This window comes from Phoxinus phoxinus (genome assembly GCF_949152265.1).
Source record: "Phoxinus phoxinus genome assembly, chromosome: 9".
In the NCBI taxonomy this organism is placed as follows: domain Eukaryota; kingdom Metazoa; phylum Chordata; class Actinopteri; order Cypriniformes; family Leuciscidae; genus Phoxinus; species Phoxinus phoxinus.
Window position 1 is genome coordinate 3,097,154 of NC_136884.1, and position 26,255 is coordinate 3,123,408.

A 26,255-nucleotide genomic window follows, 5' to 3' on the forward strand; every position below is an offset into this window, starting at 1 on the left:
ACAAACATCATCGCCGCCACAAAAAAAAAAAGTGAAAACGAATGGAAGAAGCCCATCTGGCGTGATCAACGCGTCTCCCGTTAAGACCGTACAGCTATCAGGTCCACTTAATGGCTTTTCAACAGCATTTTTACCTTTAAATGTGTACACTTCCTAAAACTACACATACATAATAAATATCGAGGTTCACATACGAGCGTATTATTTCTTGTAAATTCGAAGGGCATCTGGGTGAATCCCATCAACCCGTCGAGAAAGCGTGTCCACGTCACATTTCAACCCAAAATCAAGTATATTTTCATGAAAATTATTTATTCTGATGGAAATTCAGCACATTTCACTCATTACCGTAATGCATTTGTTGTAATTCTCATTGTAATACAGTATTTTAAAAATAGTTTTTACAGCAAACAAAGTAATACAATGATTTAAAAAACAATTAGCATAATTTAAAGGCAGTATAATAAAATACTTTGCTGTTTAAATGATTACAGTAATGATGAGGAGGAGGTTTATGTGCATTACGGTAATGAGAATTAAGGGGGAAACTATTAAACGGAATTCATTTTCTTTACGCAAAATACAATTTTTTTTGTATCTATGGATTTTAGGGTGAAATATAACCCAGGTTCACATTCTTGACACGTTTTGCAGGATTCTCCCATCTCTAAACTATTAAACATGCCGGAAATGTACATATATAATGAATGTAAAAACTGAAGTGACGTAAAATGACTGCATCTCTTTGAAAAATTCTATATAAATAGGTTAAAATAAATATGTTGTAAGTCACATTATTTAAACGAGGGGCTCTCTCTAGTCTTATGAATGTTTTTAGTCTATATGATTAATATCAAACCATCAGAACATTCATACAGAATCATGATCGGACAAATCAAGGCAGCTTAAAGGAATCATTCACCTAAAAACGAAAAGTTCTGTCATAATTTACTAACCACCATGTCGTTCCAAACCTGTATGCATATTTTCAGTGGAGTTTTTTTTTTTTTTTTAATCATCACGCAGCTCTTTTTCACTTTCAATGTATGGAAAAGAACAGCGTGAACATTCTTCTAAACATCTCAAAAGTTCAAAGCGAGAGCGAATAATGACAAAAATTCACAGAATGATTCCGTAAAACCACGAACGGCACCGCGGCTGCTAAGCTAGTTCTCATTCCCACACACAGTTCCAGGTTGAACCAGGACTTACGGCCGATGAAGATCTGATATCACTTTAAAAGCAACGGAAAAGGGTCACAGGAAGAAAACTAAAGTAAAATAAAAATGCAAGTCAATGTGCGACGAAAGAAACCAGAAACGTCTCTGCTGACCAATCGAGGAGAGTTTGTTGTACTGCACACACCCCTGAAGCCATTAAACTCCTCCTCTTCCTGTTCCTCACGTCCCAAAGTGCCGTCTATGGCAGGGGGGGCGGGTGGAGTTGGTGACGGTAACCAATAACAGCATGCGTATCCTGACTGGGTGAGGTTTGCAGTCTCAGTGAAGGATGGTCCCCTCTTCTCGCTCTCGCTCACTCCTTCACCGCGGCGCTACACCAGCTGGTATCCCGAGCCGGTCGTCTGGTCGTACTCTATTGTGTACTGAGAGGTCCAGTCTATGGCCACGGGCCGCAGAAGACCACAGCAGCGCAGCTCAAAGAAATCGATGAGGTTCCTCATACAGCCATGACTGCAGGGGAAAACAGAGGAGCCGTGTTACAACTGGGAATCATACAAACGAGACTTTCCTCTTAAAAACAACTCACCAATCTTTACCAAAAACAACCATGTCTTCCTAATCAAATCTTGAGAAGTTCATAGTTTTGACTAAACTGGCAGACCACACTTCCTTCATGAATATTTCTTAGATTATAGACATTAGTCAATCATCATGCTGTGTCCCAAACAGTGTTATTTTATCATGAATTATTTATTTTTTTATATATATACATATTTTGATTTACCTTTTATTTTTTTATTTTCAATTTATCGTTTTAGTTTAATATTTTTTATTAATTTGTCATTTTTATTAGTTTCTGTTCATTAAAAAAATATTTTTAAGTACTTTAATATTATTTCAGTTAGTTATTGTTAGTTGCTAAGACAAAATTTCAAATTTTCTCATAAAATGTATATTTTTTTTCAGCTTTATTTCAATTAACAAATGTTTTTAATAGTTTTAGTTTTCAATAACAGCTGGTTTAAAACCAATTCTTCCTACAATGTTTTAAAAAAAGTTTTTTCTTCTTCTTCAGTTTTGGTTAAATAGTTTATGAGCATTGAAAAAACCAAAGCGATTTGTCATCATTAAACTAATATATATTGGTAAAACATCTGCCATCATACACCTTTTTTTCTAAAGATATTAGCATCATATAAAGTTCATCCCATAATTGTAGACTTTTTTAATAACTACACATTCATTCATTAATAATTTCTGAGGTAATTTATTTCATCTAATTTAATGGGATCTTTCTCTAAATTGTTGGTGTCTAAAACAAGCACTACATATTTTGAAGTTAATAAGGGTATCATATAGATTATATTATACAGACTGGATTGATTTTGAATATACAAACATCAATACGCTTGACATCCTCCTCTGTTCAGTGCTGTACAGATAACCCTGAAATGACTTTAAAGGACTCACTTGAAAGGGCTCTCGATGGACGTGGCTGTGACTTTAAAGTGCTTATATCTTCTTGCGTTCATTCGCTCGTTTGTAGTGATGCCCAGAACAGCGATCTATCAAGAGACAGAGAAATGCAGCAACATACACATCAAACCACAAATACACACAAAACCTGTTCCAACATATGAATAAAATTGGACCAATGATATTACGCAGCACCTGAAAATAGTCCCCAGCTCGATAACTTCCAACGTGACCGGCACTAAGTGTGTAATATCATTGCGCTGCTGGTACGGCAGTTCCCTGATTATTACGCAGGAATGAGAGTATAGTTCCTAGTCATATTGGCCTAGAAAATCACAACTTTTCATTTTCTATCGGTCTTAGTACACGATGCAAGTACAAACAAGTTTTAAACAGGAAAAATATCGAAACTCTTTGGTCATTTTTTTGAGAGAGATGCTAACGGTCTAATCAGATTCAATGATCTATGCTAAGCTATGCTAAAAGTGCTACCGCCAGACCCGGAGATCGGCTGAATGGATTAAAAACCAGTTAAACTGTTTAACTCTCAGGGAGTTGGAAAATGAGCCTATTTCCAAATAAAGTGTAGTGTTTCTTTAATGATGATGAAGGCTTCTCTAGACTTGAGCGTATCTCACCTGGTAGAGCTGGCACATGATGAGCACAGCGACCCACATGAAGTGAAACACACTGTTGAGAAACATCCAGAACATCCACGGCGAGCAGGTGGCGATCTGCGTGATGTAGTTCCAAAAGCCATCTTTAGTGTAGCTGGTAGCACAGTGAACACTCCAGTCTGCAGAAACAGTGACGTATTAAAGGATTAAATCACTTTCACATAAAAAAATCCTAATATTTACTCACCCCCATGTCATCCAAGATGTCCATGTCTTTCTTTCTTCAGTCGAAAAGAAATTAAGGTTTTTGAGGAAAACATTCCAGGATTTTTCTCAATATAACGGACTTCAATGGCAACCATTCTCTAGAAAAGACTCTTATTTCTCGACTGGGATTGTGTCGAGACTTTGAAGCTGCATTGAGACGGACATTTGAACCTTCAAACCATTGGTTGCCATTGAAGTCCATTATATTGAGAAAAATCCTGGAATGTTTTCCTCAAAAACCTGACTGAAGAAAGAAAGACATGGACATCTTGGACGACATGGGGGTGAGTAAATTAGGTCCCACTTTATATTAAGTGGCTTTAAGTACTATGTACCTACCTCAAAAAATAAGTACAATGTAGTTATTGTGTTCATGTTGTATTGTAAAACACTTTTGCTGCTATTGAGATGTGATACGGGTAAGGTTAGGGACAGGTGTGGTGGTATGGTCAACTTTAAGGGTGGGTTAAGGTGTAAGGGAAGGGTCAACTGTGTAATTACAAATGTAAATACATAAATTAGGGCTGTCAATCGATTAAAAAATTTTATCGCGATTAATCGCACATTTTTTATTTGTTCTAAATGTACCTTAAATTAATACTTTTCAAGTTCGTATAATACTCTAATCATTATGGGCATGGATAAATATGGATGCTTTATGCAAATGTATGTTTATTATTGAAACCATAGTCAACATAGAGCATGAAGACGAGACATGTTTCAAAGGTCATAGATGTTTTTCAAAGAACTTGTTCATGTCTATTAGACACATGAAGAAAGAATAAAGAAATACCAGGTTCCCATTACTTCTCTTTCTTTGCACTGAGTAATTTACTAAAACAAACATGTTTAGATGTTTGCATGACAGGCCAGCTGTTCTGAAAATGCTAAATGTACATTTTTTATTTATTATTACATTAGTTTGTCTCGCTCTGTGCCCATTTTGATGAAGCTAAATTCTCAATAAAACTGTTTTCATTGGTATATTTTACTGTTTCTGTTTTCAAACAACGGAATGAATATGAAATAGTGACTGAAACGCGACCCATTAAGACATAACCAGCTCTCCCTTCCAAGATGTTAATCTGCACAACAATCCTGATAATCGAGCCGTCGTCTGATGAAATCAAATACACATAAGATAAAGACAATATCTCTGTTGTGATTTCTGCTATAAGTGCATGTAAAATAGAGAAGCAACATAATATCTGTGTTTAACTGAATTAAAGCGCTGCTCCTCTCTACCGCCCGAGCGAGAGAGCGAGCGAGCGAGAGAGAGAGGTGCGCGCGTGCTGGGAGAGTACCGGCGATTCACAGAAACTAAAGGTTTGGGCGCTTTATTGAAGAGAAAAAAAATCGCTAAAGGGGTCTGCAATGTCGCTAAGTTGGCAACACTGTGTATCTCCATTTCTCCAACTAGGGTTGGGCCACGGGTCAAACTGAAAATACGCGCTGCGTTAATCGCGCGTTAAAAAAATAGTGCCGTTAATATGATGTTGCGTTAACGCCTAATTAACGCGTTAACTTTGACAGCCCTAACATAAATTTATTACAGCTGTTATAACATGCTGGTATTTTTAAAATATAAGTACAATGTAAAAACATGTATATACACAATAAGTTCATTGTATCAAATTGTTAATTTCAATGTAAGTACATAGTAGTTAAAGCCACTTAATATAAAGTGGGAACGTAAATGATCAGGACATTTTTATTTGAAAGTGAACTAAGTCCAAAATAACTTCCAATTCATCAAGATTATAAATATGTAAGCTACTAATGCAAAATCAACAGTAGTACCAATCGAAAGTTGTTTATATTAATTTATCATCACGTTGTTCGTACAAAATCATGCAAACTCAATTGTACTCACAGCAAATGCATCCATATATCATCCAGCAGATCATACACAACAGGAAGAATAGGTAGCCCATAAAGTAACGGTGGTTTCCACTTCCTGTCCGCAAACAATGAGGGGAAAAAAACAAACAGACAAATGAAACGAATGATTCATACCCTTTCTTATTCTGCCTTTGGCTCAAATTAGTACTAGAAGAAATATGTGGCCTTGGATCACAAAACCAGTCACATGACGCACGGGTATATTTGTGGCAACAATACATTGTATGGGTCAAAATTATCGATTTTTCTTTTATGCTAAAAAGATCATGTTCCATGAAGATATTTTGTGAATTTTCTACCGTAAATATATCCAAAAATTATTTTTGTGAGTGAATGCAGCACAATCGTGAACATGAATGCACAACTTTAAAGGAGATTTTCTCAATGTTTAGATTTTTTTGCACCCTCAGATTTCAGATTTTCAATAGTCATATCTCGACCAAATATTGTCCTATCCTAACAAACCACACATCAATGGAAAGCTTATTCATTCAGCTTTCATGAGGTGTATAAATCTCAATATCATAAAATTGACCCATGTGACTGGTTTTGTGGTCACATGAGGTTTCTATTATGAAATGCAGCGTTCTTGACTACAGTGAATTTCCTGGGGGAACATTTGAGCAATCTATGACTTTTTTTTTATTTTAATGTCAGGAGGAAGAGCATGTGCCCTTGGAAAACTCACCTACGCAGTTGCCTACCCAAGGGCAGTGGTGATCAAACTTGGCGATGCATCGATTGCACACGGCGCAGTGTTTCGATCTGATGGGCTTGCGTATCTGTGGAGCACAGGTGGTAAAATGAGTGCTTTATGTGCGATGGAAACGGCAATGCAAATCAGACTGTGGGGTTATCAGCCGGCCAACGCGCGAGGAGACGACTGGTGCTGAATGTGTTTTAGCAGTTGTGTGCTGAAGGGAAAACTCAATTACCAAACAGGTGCTGCAGAATATGCTGAGATCCAGACAGCCGGTTTCTGCCAATTCAACTATAGTCTAAATAGAGAGAAGAAGAGAAAAGAAATGGAAAATGTAAGTGATGCATAAAGCACAGGTGTTCTGGATGGTTGTTTAGCGGCTAAAGATGAACTTTTAAACGCTTTAATTCACGAGAAAACTCGAGATTTGACCTTTTTCTTCTGCTCCTCAGATGCTTTGATGATGCCGGGGTCAGATTTCCAGGACTTGCCAAAGTTGTAGAAGAGAGCCACGCTATTGAGCAGGAACGGCAGGTGGATGGTGACAAACGGGAGAAGTGTGGAGGGTTAAGGAAGTTTCATTTAATATGAAACAACAGGACTCGCAATATTTTGGGGCCAATGAATTCTGGTGTGATTATTACTTGGTAAAAAATTATTGTCAAACAAACTGATTTAAATGTATCGTTCAGACAAACTTGTGAACTGGTGAAAATGAGTCACCAGTGAAAATGAAAATAACCTATTCTAAAGAATAATTCAATCACAAAACAAACACTGAATGTGGGAATAATAACTAGAAGTCAGTCAAATTAACTTGTGATGCTTATTTAAGATTCTTATTAAAAAGTCGCAAGATGAGTTATTTCATGAAAATGACTTTCTATCTTACAAAAAACACAACAATCTGACAGATTTTTGAACTGAGACTGAAAGTTCCATGGAATTCTGAGCTGCAACATTTCAGCTTTGACAAATTATTCCATCAAAAAAGTAACATTTCCAGTTTGACATCTGAAATGTAACACGAGTGCCTACAACCAGAGAAAAGTAAAGGACATACTGTCTAAAAAGACACCCACAAATGCAGAAAATCGGTTTCTTCTGTAAGTGGGTCGTGTTTTCGTTGAGCCTGTGCTGCACACGGGCAACAATTACAGCAGGAAAAAAAACTCAATCCTCAGAGGAAAAGCTTTATTGTTGGATGGAAACGGATCCACCCAGAGCTCTTGATCTGATTTTTTAGCTGCAGGGTTTGAGTGCATTGTTTCTATTCCTGAGCTCTGGAGACACACCTGGACACGGTGCACACTAAACATCACTCCACAACCTCCAATTACAGCACACAGCCACACAAACCACATTTCAGCAGCTTCACTCAATAAGCACATCCAGAGTCCAGACATGAGTCACGTCTTGAGTGGTTCCTTCAAAAGAGGAGGAAATGCTTCAGCTTTGGGCAGAAATCCTATTTTCCTGCTGTTTGACAGCAGCATAAACATAGAAATGCAACGTGTGTCATTACCAGACAAGAACTCGGCTTTCTTGTGTTTGTACTAGATCTCTCTCACACCACGGTAGGCGTCATGAACAGAATCTTATATCACAGTATGAGTAATTATATATCACAGTGACCATTTATAGCATAGTGTTGTTTTTTCTGGAAATTTTACAAAAAAAAGTGTTTATTTTTTATTAAATACCCATGTAGAAATGTCTGATTTTTGGAGATTCCAGCTAAATAAACACTTAAAAAATGAAAAGCCCTTCATCTAATTTTGATTATTATTACTTTTTGATAAAAACTGATGGACACGAACCAAAAGACACTCAATATTTTGCTAAACTTTTGTTTAGTCTCTTTCTCAATTCAATAGATATATCTAGCAGATATATGGCGTAGCATAATCTCACATTTCTACCGTTGCACACTATATACCGTCAAGCCGTCCAGCCCTCCTCTCACCCACACAATATCACTTAAAGTGTCAATTTCACTACATTTATTGTGTGAGTCACTCCTGGAAAAATAGCCATATCCATGTTAAATCTGTCAGAGATCTGTCATACAGAGTTTCACAGCATGAAGCATCAACCTAATGTTAAAACACAACTTGAAACAAATCAGCTCCAGACAACCGTGGGCGAACTATGGATATTTTCATCTCGGTTTATGTTGTTTCAACAACAAAGAAAGTGCAAACAGACAAAAAATGTCATCAGACAGTGAAGCATACTGCTAAACTTCCCATCTCTATCCTCGGTTCCTTTCATTAGGTCCATCACATCGAGACAATGTTTAAACAAAGAGCTTCTCTACCAGATTCAGACCTTTCAACATTGAAAAGTGAGATATAGCCATATAAACTGGGTCAATTCAGTGACCCAGATTTAACTTTGATGCAAGGAAAACAACAAAGACAAAAGATGTTTTCAAACGAAGATGTTTGGTTTTCCTGCTGTGTCAGCGTCCTTATTCGGATGCTCATTGAGTCAATGAACAGATACACATTAGAGCTGCACGATTCTGGAGAAATTAAAGGAACACTTCACCGTTTTTTGAAATAGGGCTTATTCTTCACCGTCTTTCCTACATTTAGATAGGTGAGCAAATGCATTTTGTCTCAGTGCATGCATTGTTTTAGTTTGGCAGGGTCGCCACTAGCTTAGCTTAGCATAATGAATGGAATCCTTTGTTGCCAGCTAGCATGTGTTGAGTAAAAGTGATCCAAAAAAAACAAAACCCACCTAATTACTTCTTGATGCCTGCGTATTCACAACAAGTACAAATAGCGATGCAGATTAAGACTAGGCGATTTCCTAGGCAGATATTGACTTAGGGTGAATTAGGGTGATTATAATCATGTATACATGATCATGTTATTAGGGTGAATCACAGGCGAAGCACTGCTACTTGGACGCAGAGATATCACGCAGCACCTGCCAAACTAAAACAATGCATGCACTGAGACAAACATGCATTTGCTCACCTATCTAAATGTAGGAAAGACTGTGAATAAGCCCTACCTAGAGGTTCTGACCAAATGTTAGCAGCTGCAAAATATTTTAGAAGTATCTAATTAATTTGAATCAATTACTTTAAAAAATTTGGTTTGAATGGTGAAAGATGAATGATTCAATGACTCACACAAAGAAATGAAATAGCATTTTTGAACAAATCTCTTGAATGAATGATTCAAAGAAACGAAATGATTCAAACAGTTGCTTGTCGCCACCTACTGGTGTAACGACTGATTGACTCGTTGATACAATGTTTATTTGAAGCGTCAAGTTACTTTCAAAAGGTGATTTGCTCTGTTTTAGATGTTTACGCTTCCGTAGACATCACTGTTTATATTCTAAGCATAATCTTTTATCTCAGTACTTTGTGATAATTTGAATTATTGAAACAAAAATAATGATACTGTGTGGTTGAAAAGACCTATAAATAAAAACTGATCTCTCTGGACCAGCGCCAACGCAGATTTGAATGTTTGCTGTGACCGTACTTGTCAAAGATTTAATAGACTAGTTGTCATTTAGGAGTAAGATTTATGAGATTTAGGAATAAGTCATTAGGGTGTTTTAATCAAGATCGCCATCGTGCCGCTCTAATAGACAAATGGATGCTTATGTGAGTCACTCTGGATAATACTGACATTTTTGGAGTACAATATTCAGATTAAGTGGATTGTATGAATTTTTGTTCATTGTTTTTTTGTTTCTTTTGATGTGCACAAATAAGCGACAGGTACTATAAGATTTTCTTCTTCCTGTTCCTTTTTTTTTTGTTCGTTCATGCACGTCATGCACGTTATGAATGAATGAATGAATAAACATGTATGTATGACTTGTGCAATAAATAAACAAATATTTAGGTTGCATCAATTCCATATTATGATCATCAAACTGACAGCACAGGAAGTGAAGTAAATGATGGAGCGACTGAAAAGGATATCGTTCCAGAACCAATAAAACCAGGTGATGTACATCCAGAACTTAGTGGCCATATAGATGCCCAGAGGAAGAGCGCTATGCATGGAGTGATCAAAGAAAGACCTAGAAACAGAGACGAAATGTTAGCCATGACGGTCCACACTCACATCAGACTCCATTAAAAGCCTGAGCGGCACCACAGATGGCTATAATGGCATGCGCGTCATACTTGGAAAGGAACTGCACGATGAGCCACATCGCCGCATACATCACACCCTTGATGAGCCAAGAGTCAATGTCCAGATCGGCGATAAATCCCACCAACCAAATCACCATGAACGGAGTTCCCAACATCACCTTCTGCCTGAACTCCTGCGGACACACACAGAAGTCAAAGTCTGGGGCCAGGTTCACAAAAATCTTCTTAAGAAAACGATTAAGTTCAATTTTAAAGAAATTCTAAGAAATTTTTAAGTGTAATTCTTTGATTTTTAAGCTCTCAAATCTTTTTTTTCTGAAAATGATGGGGTCAAATGCCTCAAAGTTGGCGTTGCCTACAGATTAACATAATAATCATAAGTGAGCACTGTTTTAATAAGTGAGAATTCATATTTTAATTCTGAATAATCTTTTTAACTGAATTTTATTCTTACGAATCTTTTGTGAATCTAACTCCAAAGGCTTAAATTTTATTTTCATTTTTAAATGACTCTGACTTTCGGCAACTAGCTTCTACTCGTCCAGACTACAAATCGGGGCAGAAATTGGTGTAAAAGTCATGTTGTGTTTTCCAACCTTCAGATGCAGAGTCTGCAACATTAATTACAATTTGATTTCTCCTTAATGTCAAGTGACTGCACAGGACACATCTTTCAGTTGCTTTACCTTGTCCATTTTGAGTCGTTTCAGGTACGAGGGGCTGTCGTAACCTTTGGCCTGTCTGGCCTCCTGCAGATGATTTATCATCCACACATTTTTCCTCTGTTTGGCCAGATCCAGCGGCGTCTCCCCCTGCCACCGACAAACATGATCAGATGCCATGAACACACATCATTTCAGTGTGTTGGTGTGGCCGTCTGGACTTTACCTTGATGTTCTGTGCATCGACGTTAGCATTGGCGTCCAGCAGCAGACTGATGACCGTAGTGTTTCCGGCCAGAACCGCCCAGTGCAGAGCCGTGTTCTTATGATATTTATCCCCCAGATTCACAGACACATTAAACGTCAGCAACAGTCGTGTCGGGTCAACACTGCGGGAGAACGCAGAAGATCACACCTATTAGCTTTACATTTTAACAATGGCAAATGAAAACATTTCCACACACACACCTGTGCGTCCGATAAGCCGCCCACATCAAAGGGGTCATGCCATTCTGATCCATCATATCTACATCCTGGAGGACGACACATAAAAAATAAAACATAAAAGTAAGATCAGGCTGAGATCAAATGCAATGGGTTCATGTAATATCTTTCCTAGAGGTCAAACTGCTGTGGATAGAAATACATAAATGCCCCCTGCAGGCTGAAATGGACTAAGCAGGACATAAAGCGTCATGTAAAGAATCGATTCTTTTACATTTTAATAAACAGTGATGAGGAGCACGTGTTCCCCGAACTTTAAATATTTAATAAAAATAATTTAATTTATTTTTTCAATAAAAAAACGATAAAATAATATGTTTTTTCTTAATAAAGGGATACATGAAACACACCTGTCCTTCCTGTGATGGGTTCACCCAGACAGAAGCTAAAAGAGTTTATTGAATAAAATGCCAGATTCGGTTTATTCTGTCACCATTATACCAATGATAACAACCAGAAGAAAAACTATATGCATAATGCATGACTTTCAATGAAATATAATGGGACTCTTATTTTATGCTTAACTATTGCTGGATGTTGACTCAAAACAATAAAATATACAGATAAAATATGCACAATAACATCCATTTAGGCTATTTGAGACTTTTTATGCCCTTAAATATCTTCACTGATGCTCCTAAGTACATTTTACATTTCACACACATCAATTTTGTGTCGCAAATGCAAATGAAACTCACACAGAAATAAATTAATTAAAGGTATTCTGACTGGCTTTGCTTTAGCCAGCTTTTGTTTTGATGAAACCAGATTCACACAAACCGTTTTATGAGGAGGCTTGCGTACCTGTCCCTTGGCAATGAGGTATGCCACAATAGAGGTGTGTCCAAACTGAGCGGCCAGGTGCACACAACTGCAACCCTCCCCATCGATGAGAGACGGATCAGCGCCGTACTTCATTAACTGCACCACCATGGAGAGATGGCCCTGTCTGAAGGAGAGAGAGCGAACGGGTGTCATTCACAGACTAACCCTGAGCTTTATGATGTGAATTAATAAAACATCACACACACTCTACCGTGCACAATTTTTGCGGTATGCACAGTATTAATTTAATACCTGCAATTTGTATGAAATCTGCAGTATACAAAAGATCACACAGTTATGCTTTTTAGTATAAATGTAATAATATTTATTATTAATTATAAATTAGCTTTCAATTTTAGATTTTAAGTTAATTTTAGTTTAAATTATAGTAATATTGTTATGTGCTTTTTTCCTTTTATTATTAATTTGATCTATTTAGCTGTAACTTTTATTTTAGTTTTTGTAATTTTGTAACTTAAAATGTTAGTTCACCCAAAAATGAAAACAAAAGATATTGTAAAACTAATGCATATAAATTGAGCAGTTTAGTCCAAATTTGAGAGTTGATGAATGTTTATATGTGAATAAAAGTATAAAATAATGAATACAATAAATCTGTTCATCATATAAAGCGACACTGTCTCTTCTGCAAATTTGTACTAAACAAAGTCTAGTCATATCGATTAGTTTAACGATCTCTTTATGAACTTTTTGAAGCGTAAACAGGGACAGAAATATGCCTGATTTAATTAAAATATTTTCATTTTGCGTTTCAATGATGAGTGAAAGTCTAACAGGTTTGGAATGATTTTTTTTAAATTTGGGGTTAAACTTTACTTTCAGTTAATTACAAAGGCAACATTTCTACTTTTCTAAAGTTTAAGTCTATCATCAAATACTTTTTATTTTATTTCAGCTTTATTTCCCTTACAGAAAAGGCTTTTAGTTTTAGTTTAAGTTAACAATAACACAACACTGAATGTGCTCAACTTGAGCTTCCATGTCCAGTGTGATGAATGAACCAGAAAGTTCAACAACATTTGAGAATATGAAATAATTGTTTGATAAATAGTAAGCAGTATATAGTGGTTGTTCTGCAATAAGTCACCTTGTAGCCCAGTGTAGTGGCGTAGAGTTGAGATCTCCTCCCAGCTGGTCAACTACGGCACCTTTAGATATGTAATGCCTATGAAGAGCAGACAGACAGCATTCAGGAAATGAGTGGACTTCTGAAGTGAGACATCTAGGCTTTATCATACAGATAAATGTCTGTTACAAAAGAGAGCAGCGTAAAATGAATGAGTGCGAGAGAGCAGGCTCTCATTAAGAGGAGGATCCACACACACACACACACACACACCCTTGTAATGGAAATTTCAAACTGGTTGTGCTTCTTTGCTCGTCTGAATGCTGAGAGTAATAACTATCTATTCCTCTGTGTATGTGGTGTCGTAATAACGGGAGGGGAAAAGCTAGCTAGGAAATTTCTCAGATCCAGGAGAGGAAGTAGCCTGGCTAACGCCAGACCCAATTCTCGTTGAGACTTGGGTCTGGGAACCACATGTTCATTTTCTCGTATTTGAGGCGTGGTTTACGAATGCCCGGCGCCGTTTATTGGGTGCTAAGAATGTCTATCAAATGCGCCTGTACGTAGCTCATAGCCAATCGTTTCCATTATACCAGATGACGTATGTAGAGCGACAGAAATTAGACACGGAAGAAGACGATGGGTAAGATATTTTTTTGTAAACAATGACGTTCAGCGACTATTGCCGTTTGTGCAAGATAAACATGAGGGTCGAAGGTATATATGGATATAAACAAACTGCTTAGTTGTGTCGCATAGATGTCGTCATCGTCTTGCTGCTCCCTCCCCGTTCTGTGATTGGTTCCCTAGATGAGGCGAAAATCTGGTCCATGGTATCCAGACTGCCTTTCAGCGTGAATAAAATCGCGCTGCGCAAAGGCAGTATGGGGAAACCCAGGCTAGAGAGGAAGGGGAATGTGTATACAATAAGCAAATAAGAAGCAGACAGATACGTACTTGACCAAGTCTATGCGGTTGTTAATTGCCGCCCAATGCAGGAGTGTGACATTTTCTTTATCCGGCTGACGCACGTCATATCCGGCATCCACCAGCTCACGGCAGCGCTCGAATATGCCATACCTGGACACACAAACAGCTCAAATTACACAAAACACACAAGCACTAGAGAAAAACACTAGGAAAAACAGTCGTTCACTCACAGTACAAAACAGGACAGAACCAGTCTGCTCAACTCATGTCTTTTGGATGATTTTTTATAGAATCATATAGGGATATTTGTGTAGATAGATGTGTGTGTGTGTGTGTGTGTGTGTGTGTGTAGACTCACTGGGTGGCTTTGACGATGTCCCAAGTGCTGTAGTCGTCCACGTGGCTCTTGCGGCTAACGCTCTCGCTGTAGCCATGGCTATAGTGAATCTGGGATTTAATTTCCTGTGGGAGAGAAACATAGTCAGTTCATCTCTATCATCATCTCTAGAGCAAACGTAGAAAGATGAGTGATGGATGATGACACAGAGGGATCTTGGACACGACGTGTCTTATATACGGTCAGTCTCCATGGTGACATCTCTGATATCTCACTCAAACACACACTGCTGAAGTAAAACTGAAAGGTGCTTTTAAAGGGGCCGTTTCCAGGAAAAAACAGGATTTTCTTGCTATTTTGAAACAGGAGTTTAATGTGTTGAGTGACAATGCAAGTCGAAGTAGAAATATAATTCTGTTGTTAAAAAATATAATAAAAACTGATTAATTGATCAGCTCTCCGTCCACATGTACGTATCAAACCCTGTTGAGGTTAGCCAATCATAACAAACTGCTATTTATGCCTCATCTTAAAGGTACAGCAGTAAAATCAGTCCGTTTAATACTCATATCATAATATCAGCAAGAAGGCAGAAAATGTTTCTGAACTATTTTTGTTTAAGAAACTATTATAATTAGACTAATAACCCCTCAGACTGGCGGATGCTGGGGGGTGTTTGATGACCAGCAGATGTCCAGAAGCTTCAGCTCTATTGATTGGTGGGGAGGGTCTCTGTCTATTGTATTAAAGGCCCAAGGGAAGCTGATGTCCGAAACCACAAAAATGACCCGAGCCATTTTGACCCGAACCTTTATCTTTATCCTGTACATCTTTCCAGAAACATTTATTTATTAATTCTATTACATATGTTTTATTTTATTTCCACCGCTCAGAGACAACTCAACTACTGCAGCCCTTAATTTTTTTTTTTTTATATCATTGTCTACTTTATAAATTCAGATTTTTAGCCCCGATTACAGCTGATTGTCCCTCCGAATTAATATAGAAAATGCAAATCCAAAAATAAAATGTGACAAAAAAAAAATCGATGTATATAAAACCTTTTGTTTTAAACCAAAATAATAAACCAAATACTATTCTTTATAATTATAAACCACAAACATGGGAAAAATCCTCAGTATAATATCAGACTAAAAGAAAGAATTGGAAAAAAATCCAAGTCCAGGCACTCAGTAGGATGCAAAAGTTAAAAAGCCTTTATTATAAATTTATTTTTTGGGTAAATCATAAAAACACCAAATTTTAGCCCAAAAAATAATAAAGGCTTTTTAACTTTTGCATCCTACCGAGTGCCTGGACTTGGATTGTTTTCCATTTCTTTCTTATGAACATTTAACCCTTCCAAGAGCACCAGAGGATACAAGGGATACCAGCAGCGCTCCTGCTCCCCTTTGTCTAATAATATCAGACTAGTAGTCGTTACTCTTTAGAAAAACACAGTTTAACACACCAGAAAATTCAATTAGATGTGTAAAAACACAGTAAAAATGAGATGCCTTCTAACAAAAGCTTGAAACAGATGCAAAGGGCAAACAGAAAACACCCACAGGACACAGGGGAGTCCTGGCAAACACACCGTGCTCCCTCTGTGTGTGTGTGTGTGTGTGTGTGTGTGTGTGTGTGTGTGTGTGTGTGTGTGTGTGTGTGTGTGTGTGTGTCAGAGAAATGCCAGGCCAGCAGAGATGAGACATGCACACACACTAGCCAGAGATTCACATACAAAGAAGATGACAGTATGCATTCATAATCGGTAGCATTTAATCCCTAAAATAAAAGTCCTGTATATGGAGCACTAAACAAATCCATTAGTGAGGAGTAAACAGCCGGACAGACAGAGTAACACAGGTCAGTAATAATAAAGCCTTGTGTTTTATCAGCAGCACGATCATGCTTCCGGCAAGAACCCGCACACTTGCACCCACAAACATGAATATGAAGCCCTGTCTCTCCATGTGGGTCTGTAATTATTACCTTCATAAACACTGGACATGTATTCACTCTCTGTATCGAAGGCTGATCTGACACTCATTTGATCAACACACAGATTCAGCGAGCAGTCACATGACTCCACACTTCCAGAGGAAACACCAGTGAGATGATCTGAATGCCACAGTTACCCGTATACAGCAAAGCATCCAGAATGTGAGAATCTTCATTTATAAAAAGGGTCAGAGGTCAGTCCAACAGTAAGTACATTAAGTACTGAGTTGATGATCCATCACAATATACATCCACCAAGCAGCTGGAAAAATTAAATAAGTCAAAAATATATTGAATGTATAACTAACTACCTACGATTTGACTATGGTAAATAAATATTGTCTTTATTGAATGATGTACATCGCATTTCCAATAATGCAGTGCGCTCAACAAATGAACCAGAAGCAATATCGTTATCAACCACGAATTTGAACCTTTACTTGACTCACAATTTAATCGAGACTCGAAGAGAGAGAAAAAAATACTAATTTTTACAAAAATATTATTACAAACACATTATTTGCATTATGATAACCGGATGCCACTCACCAAAATAAAATGTAATGTACTTATAAAATATGAAAATGTTTTAAACATTATTTTTGATGGCCGATGACAGCCAATATAAATGATATTATACTATTTAATTTACTTTAATTGCTGCAATTAAATTTAGATGTATTGTATATTTTTACTAAATTAGAAATAATTGTTAAATGAATCAATATGGAAAAAAAAGTTTTAACTTGATCAAAAACATCAAATTTTACATACGTAAACAGTGACATATGGCATGAATATGACATAACTGAATATAGCGCAGCATCGTTTGAAAATAAAGGATTTTAAGGACTTATTGGATTGATTGAAAATGAATTAAATGCCAAATATCTGCTGTTAGATATCAGCCATGCCGATATATCAGTCAACCACTAATCACATTATATTTTAAATATATACATATTTGTCAGTACAGTATGCTATTACTTTTAAAACCATGGTAAAGCCATGGTAATAGTGACATTACAGCAGGGGAGGCTGAACTGAGGAGCTCACCGCTAGCAGATGTGCACTTAATCCACATCTATTACTCATACGCATAGCATTAGTGTTAACACAGGTTTTTATATTCCATTTTAGCGATCAGAGAAACAGATCTCATGAGCAATCCTGATCTGAACGTCTCAGATCCTACTTAATTCACAGTGATCAGTGTGAAAGCACACTCAGATGTGTTATGTCACATGTAGAATTAGCAAAAACAATAATGCTATGTGAAAACGCCACCAGTTCAGACCTCCAAACAGAGCGAAACTGATAAAGCGAGCAGTTGGGAGATTTAGCATCACCGGCGGCAGGCCTTTAGAAAGGCGTTTGGTTGTTTCATTCAATATTTTTGTGCCTGGTTTCAGAACAGTTGGTCTAATAACTCAATACGGGTCTAATGTTCCTCCTGCCAGTGAGGAAACAAGCGTCTGTGAGAGACCATGTGACACATACTGAGATGCTTGGCTTCCTATTACTACAGGAAGACATTTAGGCTGCGTTTACACTGTGATTCTCAATGTACAGATCTGATCTCTTGACCAGATCATCTGATTTTTTGTCCCAGTCTGTTTATATTCACTTTAGACACGACTGGTATCCTGTGTTTACATTAATCCCACGCACAAAATGAGTCTGTGATGATGCCTTTATTATGCGACATGGTTGGCCATACTAAAATGATTTATATAATTCAATTCAAAGTAAAAAAAAATAATAAAATCTGATTTTTGTGTTTACACGTGTGCAACAAATTCCGATCTGTGTCCAGATGGGAGTAAAAAAATAATAATAATTTTGTGGCAGTGTAAACGCAGCTTAAGATTCTGTTAATGCGGTTAATCACGCTGCCATTTATATCTTTAGTTCATGTCAACGTCCATAAAAACATGTCTGGACTGACCGTCAACAGCCATTATGAAATCATATTCACACAGTCAAGGCAATGCCACAGCTATGCATCACAGTAAAGGCCCATTCACACCAATAACTATAGCCTAATAATAAATATATAGTCCACACCACAACTATAACGATAACAACACAGAGGAACCATATTGTTGGAATCACTTTCAGAGCGATTGTTTCCAGATTATGAAGAATGAAAACATTGAAAGCCAATCAAAATCCATATTATCTTTCAACTTAAAGGGGTGGTATAATGCCCTTTTAACAAGATGTAACATAAGTATCTGATGTCCCCAGAGTGTGTGTGTGAAGTTTTAGCTCAAAACACTGCACAGAAATTTTTATATATCATGTTAAAATCGTCACTTTTTGATGGTGAGCAAAAACACACCATTTTGTGTCTGTCCCTTTAAATGCAAATGAGCTGCTGCACCCGGAACAGGGGGCGGAGCTTCAACGGCTTGTGTCCTTTTACATCACACACACACACACACTGAACATTTAAAAAACTTTTAGCCTTTTATGTTCAAACCTGAGTCAGACAATGATGGAGAGACTCGAGAAGAAGTGACAACATTTCTGAATGGTTAGTGGATGAATTTATGCAGCTTGTGTAGTTATCTTCTAGTCATTGATTAGCATATTGTTCAGGGGGCGGGGTTTATGTAAATTCTAGGGTTGGTGATGTCACTAACCCGGGAGGAATGTCGTGTAATCTCTTCCAGCCGTTTGTTGTAGTCCTTAAAAACAATTTCTTTAAAAGCAAATATCTCCCTTTGCTTTAAACTGAGCGTTGTAACTTTGCAGATGTTGTTTATCCTCAAACAGCAACATTACACACTAACTAAAGAAAAGTGAAATCATAATCAACCCATTTAACTCAGAGTGAGTAACTTCTTGTTTGTAGTGTGATCTCACACATCATTTTTACACACAAAACCACAAATGAAATCACACCCACAATGCAGAAACCGGAACGGAACAGCACGCCACAAAACTAAATGTGTCGCAAATTTCCTCCAACAAGATCGCACACAATTTTTTGACTAAACAGACACACACCTTCCCGTTGACCGCTCTGAGCATCATCTGAAGAGGAAACCTCAAGTCTGATGGGTGACTAAGGAACAGATGCTGACTCTTCACTATATGACTGCCGCCCACCCAGGTGACAACTGGACCCTGCCGACTTTCCACTAGTTACCAGCATTGATTAACTAAAGACAAATGCACGGACTGTGTCTTTCTTTTCTGCTGGGATTTTCAGTCCAATCACTGAGATAACAGTTTATTATTTAGGCTATTTTAAACAGAATTATTTTTTTATTTTCTGTTTTGGACAATCAGCAAAAGAACGGCTGAAACTATTCTTCTTCACGTGATAATATTACCTTTTGATGATGCAACACAAGCCAAATATTGAGGACAGCTAATCTATTTTTTTCTCTCAAACCACCACATGCAAAACACCACCTCTATCATGGTTTCATGTTCTAGCCTCTAAATCAACCAGCTCATCCCACTGAACACACATAGCAAACACACACAAAAGATTACAAAGACATACGTATATTTGGTAAAATAAGCATTCATTGCACATCTTTATTAAAATTGTATTTTGCATTATGCCTTTGCAACCCTGCTCTATAGATAGATATCAGCATAAGCATTGGCCATTTCAAAAAACATATTGGTCAACCACTAATTATTAATAACCTATAATATTAATACATTATTGCCATGTTTCACAGACAGGGTTTAGATTAAGCCAGGATTAGGTTTTAGTTCAATTAGGGCATTTAAGTAGCTTTTTTAAACATGCCTTTGAAAAAATATTACTGACACAAAACAATGACCCTGACATATTTATATTTTAAGATATTAGTGTATAAGATATAAGAAACAAAATGTTTTCAGTGAAGACAGCTCGAATACGCATTTTAATCTGAGACTAAGCTTAAGCCTTCTGTGAAACTGGCCAAATATATAATTATAAACATCGCAATAAAAAGAACAGCTTTCACTCCAACAGGTAAATGTGTGTTAATATGCCAATTGCCATTCACTGAGACTACATGTGTGTGATCAGCTGTGTGGTCAGTCAGCTTGAGCATGAATAATTTACAGCAGGAGGTCCCATATGAGCAAGCTGTCAGGAGTACTACTATTGCACACACACATATATATATATATAACTTTCAAGTATATCCCTAAACTAAACATATAATTACATGTTTCATGTAAAACTCGCCTGTCAATGCAAAAAAAGTCAGAAATGAGTCCTTATACAAACGTGCAAATCATCCATTGCAGCTCAAATGATAGCATTTATTCACGAATATATTTATGAGCCTGCAAATAACTCGCAACAATGACAGCTCTGAAGCAAATCTGTCACATTTGCAAAACAAATACCAAAATGCAGTCAAAAAGAATCAGATAGACACTTTTAGTGCACTAAAACCATACTGATAAAAAACTAAATGCCAAAATGAATGTTCAAATCTGAAGGTAAATGGATGCAAATGATGATGATGATGTTTGTGAATGGTGTCTGTCATTTAGATGCAAACGCAGCACAACACACTGGGAATACTTCTGTAATATCATAATGTCACGTTTGTCGTTGCACAATATGGACTAAAAAAAGCACCCCTGTCTTAAACCGTATGATTAGATGTGCGATTATGCGAAAAATAAAAACAAAATCTATGGATATGAAAGGCTAACGTTAGCAGCAATGCTATTACGCAGCAGTGGGGGGGATTCAGCCCCTCTCCTTCATTGTGAGAAGTTAACAGTAGGAATAGCGTTTTTACTGGACGTGAAATCACTTCAGCTTCGTTTAGGATTGCCGCTGTGACGCAGCTGGATAAACGCTGAATGTTTTACCTCGGGATGGAGGATCGGGACGCATCCAGCTTCTTTCTCAATTTCGTCCAGAGCGTCCGCCATCTTGCTACTCGACCACGCGGAGCATCATGGGAAAAAACATTTAGGGGGCGATAAACACACACTCGCGCGCACACGAGGAAGCAGTGCGCGCTCGCGTGCGATTTGACCTGGTCAATTTCAATTTTGCTGTATATATATATATTATTAAATATTCTTATAATCAGTTTCAGAGTGCCTTATTCCCATAGCGTTTTTTTTTAATTAATCAATACAAGATCATTATTTGATAGAAACATCAATAATAACCAAAGTATTTTTCTATGATAATATTTCATATGATAATTAGTCGAATCATGAAAATAGATTCAAACTTGTACGTAGGCCTACACAATATTTAGCCAAAAAAGAGAGGATTGATCAAATATACATTGATTTCCTGTTTTATAACCTACCAAGAATTACATTCCCAAATACTAAGGACACATCCGAATTCATACGATATAAAATAGAGCAATTGATATCAATGCATCAATGCCTAAGACATTTATTTAATTTTAATTTGGACATAAAACCATAGACAGTATAAGAAAGCATAACACCGATGTCATTCACATGCCTGTACTACTGTGGCATTACGTCATCAACCTACTGTATCACTTTATATATATATATATATATATATATATATATATATATATATATATATATACAAGTATGTTCTACATGTGCGTATCATTTTTTAACCCTTATCTATGAAACAGTTTTATTTTTGTTTATTTTTCCATAAATATTTTGCTCATCATCCTCCGTTCATGGAATGATATGGAATGCAACGTGGTTACGTCATGGCTGTCAGATGGCATGTCGTCAAATTATTATTATTTATTTATTTATTTATTTGCCCTGTTTTGGACTCTCAATACCACGTGGTGGCAGCATTGGATTGCTTAGGCTATATATTTTTCTAGCCCTTTCCATGTTTATTATTAGTATGCCATGTTAACCAAAATAAAAGTTATGTGAGTGAAAATGTTCAAATTCTTTAGATCAGGTGCACATTTATTCTGCTCATAATATATGTGTCAAATATTGTGACATTGTATTGCACATTCCATTAAAAAAAACTGTAAATACATACGTTACATATGAAACATAAGGATATGGGCCATCTTCAGTATCATTACAGGTTCACAACATGTTAATACTTTTAATATGATTTTTTATTAAAGGCCTCTGGATACGTAACACGCTCCGCCTAACAGCCGAAAAAACAGTCAACTGATCTGCGGTCTGCCTGACTGTTTACATCAAACTGACACCATAGCGTGTTCCATCTCAAAGAACTGATCCCAGACCAGCTTTCGTGTGTTTTCTTATTTTTAGCCCAGTCGAGCGCCGATCCCTCGAGCGCGGCAGACAGACAGAACTCAACGATCGCAGATAAACAGTCGCGCTGAAGAAGGAAGACAGACGTGCGAGCGAGCGAGCGAAGGCGGGCAGTAGTATAGCACTTCATGGCTTTAATATCTCAACAAAACGCGTTTATGGTTCACAGTTAGAGCGTTTTAGATACCTCCCTGCCTATGTAGGATCGTACTTGTCAGAATCCGTCTGAGAAGTTTTAACCCATTTACTGATGGACTGACAGACGGATTCTCCTCAGACGACGCAATCTTATCTACACAATTCACATTTTACCTTATTCTCTCAATTCTCTCAAGCCCGTGTTTTCCGTCAGGAGGACTTCAGACAATTAAGGTTGGTGTTTACGTTTCTGACTGTATTTCTACATGTCTGTACGAATAACCCGTTGACTGCACTCTACTGGCTGTGTCTTAAAACCTAGTGAGCTGCCTATCTAGACAACATGTTTTGGGCCATAGGTTTGAGCATAATCGGGCGGGAATTATTGGCTTATGCAGCATATTTGATCAATATAGACAGTCTCTTAAAATACAGTCAGCTGTCAACATAGATTGTATGTTGCACGTGCACCATTACTATCCAAAAATACCATGGAAAAGCATAGTAGTACCAGTGTTTTGGACATGTCCAATATCCCATGGTATTCCTTAATGTACGTTACCTTATATTATACCTAGAATACAACCCTGATGCGGTCTAAACTATGTTTTGTAACACTGTCTGCATTTTTCAGGTGTTATTGATGGACATATGCATGATGTATGAATCATCCTCCATCATTTAGATCTAATTTTCTGTGCATATTAAACTTGAATGTCTTCAAATCTAGACGAACAGGTTGTTTTTAGTGGTTTGATTGCAGTGAGCGTGTATGTTATGTAATAGCTAACGTGACACACTCGGGCTGTTTTTGTCCCTAACATAAACAATAATATTTATCTGGAATGCAGATGTCCTTTATAAACATTTACAAGGGGGAACCAGAGTTTACAATACCATTGTTATGAAAGTGAAATCATAATAAATAATAAATATGGGGTCTTCTTCAAACAACGTGTTCTGCCCCATTTTTTTAAAAAGGACCATCAATGGCTGTACAGTATAACAAGTATCACATTTTTTGGACACTACCATAATGTTAATTCCATGGTATCATTTGGGTTAGTTCACCCAAAAATGAAAATTATCCCATAATTTACTCACCCTCAAGCCATCCTATGTGTGTATATGACTTTCTTCTTTCTGCCAAACACAATCAGAGTGATATTAAAAATATCCTCTTCTCAGCTTTATTATGGGAGTGAATGGTACCTTAGATTTTGAAGCCCAAAAATTGGATCCATCCATCATAAAAGTAACTCATACGGCTCCAGTGTGTTAATAAAGACTTTCTGAAGCTCATATTTATAACTTAAGGTCACTAAGGTCAAAGGTCACTCTTCCGCCGGAACTAGACTCGCGTACGGCCGTCACCGAAAGCCGTTGATTATAGTTTATAAAGTTAATGTGGATATTGTTCTTTTTTGGGGCTTTTTTGTTCACTCCCATTATAAAGCTGGGAAGAGCTATTTATTTTAATAAAACTCTGATTGTGTTTGGCAGAAAGAAGAAAGTCACATACACATAGGATGGCTTGAGGCGGGTGAGTAAATTATGGGATAATTTTTTCAATGTTTCATGAACATTTTGAACCTCAAATGACATGTTATATGATTATGATAATCAAACAGTATCATGATGTAACCTATAGCAAAGTACCATTGTATTACCATCTTCATCCACCAGTAAACCATGGTACTAGCTTACTACGGTATTATTTTTCTTTGATTTATTTTTTGTAAAGGACACTTTTTTTTATCATTTTTAAAAAAAAATTTTTATATATGGTGAAGCAATGGTTACCATTGTACATTTCTGGCAAAGAAATACAAAGTTAACCACATCATGTTGGCGACTGGTGTGGATATTTCCCTTATCCCAGGGTGATGTGTGGTAAATCTCTAATTACCATAAAAGCAGCCTAATTAATGGATAACATCGTATCACAGTACTAAATTACTATGTAATAACAGTAAATGTGTGTCATTAGAAGCAGCCTCACAAAATCATCTAGTTAATTAGTATTCAGTAACATGAACGTATTTAATTTGACCATAACACTTATTCTCATGTACACAGTTTTGTTGTTTAATAATGTCTTGGATTCGAGGAGAACGGATACACGCGCGCACCAGAATCCTGATGCGGATAATGCTTTTGTGTGTGTGTATCTATGACCTTTGCGTAAAGGTTCATGTTTCCACTTTCCCCTTTAGAGGCGTTCAGAAACCCGAGCACACACTTCCACATTGCTTTCTGTGTCACATTGTTGGAATTAGGTTGTGAAATGTGAGGTGTAGCACCTGTAGGAGTTTCAATGTGTGTGTGTGTGTGTGTGTGTGTTGTAACACAGTCCCGTAGAAGAGAGACGCAATCTTAAGGAGAAGCATTAGCTCTCTAAACATCATGTCATCCTGATCCGGTTGCGAATAGTGTGTTGTACACGTCACAGTGTCTGATAAAGATCTGTGTTCAGGATCCAAACTTCAGAAGAACGTGATGTTTATGTCATTGTCGCCACATTATTATTATTATTATTCATCAGCAATTTCCCCACAGATTGTTTGCTTCGTAGGAAAGTGGATGTGTACAACATTACGAGAGACAGTGATCGTCATTTGCATGTCAAATAGAGTTTCCATTCCTGCGTTGTTGTGCGTTATTGACGCTGCTGGTGTGTTTGTCGTCTTATTTTGCATAGTGTTAGTTAGCAGCGGAGGACAGAATCCAAATCTTTGTCCCAACTAATTCTGGATGCAATTGCATACCATTTTATATTGGAAGCTAGAAGATCAAGTTCCTGATAAACTAAGGTTAGTAGCTGGACCAGTGTAGTCCCATTCACAACTAACGACTCTTGTAATTAGTGATGCACCGATCATGATTTTTCATGGCTGATTCTGATCTTTTTTTACAAGCAAACGGGCTGAATCTGATGTTTTTTTGTCTTTGTTTAAGCAAGAACAGCACTGTGTGCTTATAAACTCTATACTTGGAGGTAAGAGGAAAAGAAAATGCATTGAAACGTCTCTAAAGACAGTCAGTTTCCTTCAGATATACATTCATTTACAGGTGAAACTCGAAAAATGTGAATATGGTGCAAAAGTTCATTTATTTCAGTAATTCAACTTAAAAGGTGAAACTAATATATTATATAGACTAATTGCATTCAAAGTGAGATATTTCAAGCCTTTATTATTTGTTATAATTTTGATGATTATGGTTTACAGCTTATGAAAACCCCAAACTCAAAATTAGA

The 26,255-nt window shown here is 37.0% G+C and overlaps 2 protein-coding genes across 6 annotated transcripts in view; one reads left to right on the top strand and one right to left on the bottom strand.

Moving 5' to 3' along the window:
* Window positions 1–302: 302 nt before the first annotated feature.
* Window positions 303–21,641, bottom strand: zdhhc17 (zDHHC palmitoyltransferase 17). The gene is made up of 17 exons (XM_079622102.1): window positions 21,470–21,641; window positions 14,645–14,748; window positions 14,314–14,436; window positions 13,378–13,455; window positions 12,249–12,393; window positions 11,409–11,473; window positions 11,167–11,329; window positions 10,965–11,090; window positions 10,309–10,451; window positions 10,102–10,202; window positions 6,576–6,700; window positions 6,379–6,441; window positions 6,132–6,225; window positions 5,415–5,498; window positions 3,296–3,453; window positions 2,652–2,746; window positions 303–1,691 (listed from the first exon to the last, which is right to left on the bottom strand). The coding sequence occupies exons 1-17, from the start codon at window positions 21,530–21,532 to the stop codon at window positions 1,553–1,555; spliced, it is 1,869 nt and encodes a 622-aa protein (XP_079478228.1). The 5' UTR covers window positions 21,533–21,641; the 3' UTR covers window positions 303–1,552.
* Window positions 21,642–22,877: 1,236 nt separating this feature from the next.
* osbpl8 (oxysterol binding protein-like 8) overlaps window positions 22,878–26,255 on the top strand; it is a 79,640-nt gene continuing 76,262 nt past the window's right edge. For 3 of the 5 annotated variants that reach the window (XM_079622093.1, XM_079622096.1, XM_079622095.1), the window contains exon 1: window positions 22,910–23,230. The gene's annotated coding sequence lies outside the window, so the exon portion shown is untranslated. Of the gene's footprint in view, window positions 23,231–26,255 lie in introns of all 5 variants that reach the window. The other 2 variants (XM_079622092.1, XM_079622094.1) reach the window with 1 other exon arrangement.

What these genes read in the sequence shown, in the direction of transcription:
- zdhhc17 (XM_079622102.1), bottom strand. Translation starts at nt 21,532, where the DNA reads ATGGCGGACGCTCTGGACGAAATTGAGAAAGAAGCTGGATGCGTCCCG. An exon ending in TCCCGATCCTCCATCCCGAG is followed by an intron (nt 14,749 to 21,469) that starts GTAAAACATTCA and finishes TCTCTCCCACAG; the next exon opens with GAAATTAAATCCCAGATTCA. An exon ending in ATCGTGCAGTTCCTTTCCAA is followed by an intron (nt 10,203 to 10,308) that starts GTATGACGCGCA and finishes CTCTGTTTCTAG; the next exon opens with GTCTTTCTTTGATCACTCCA.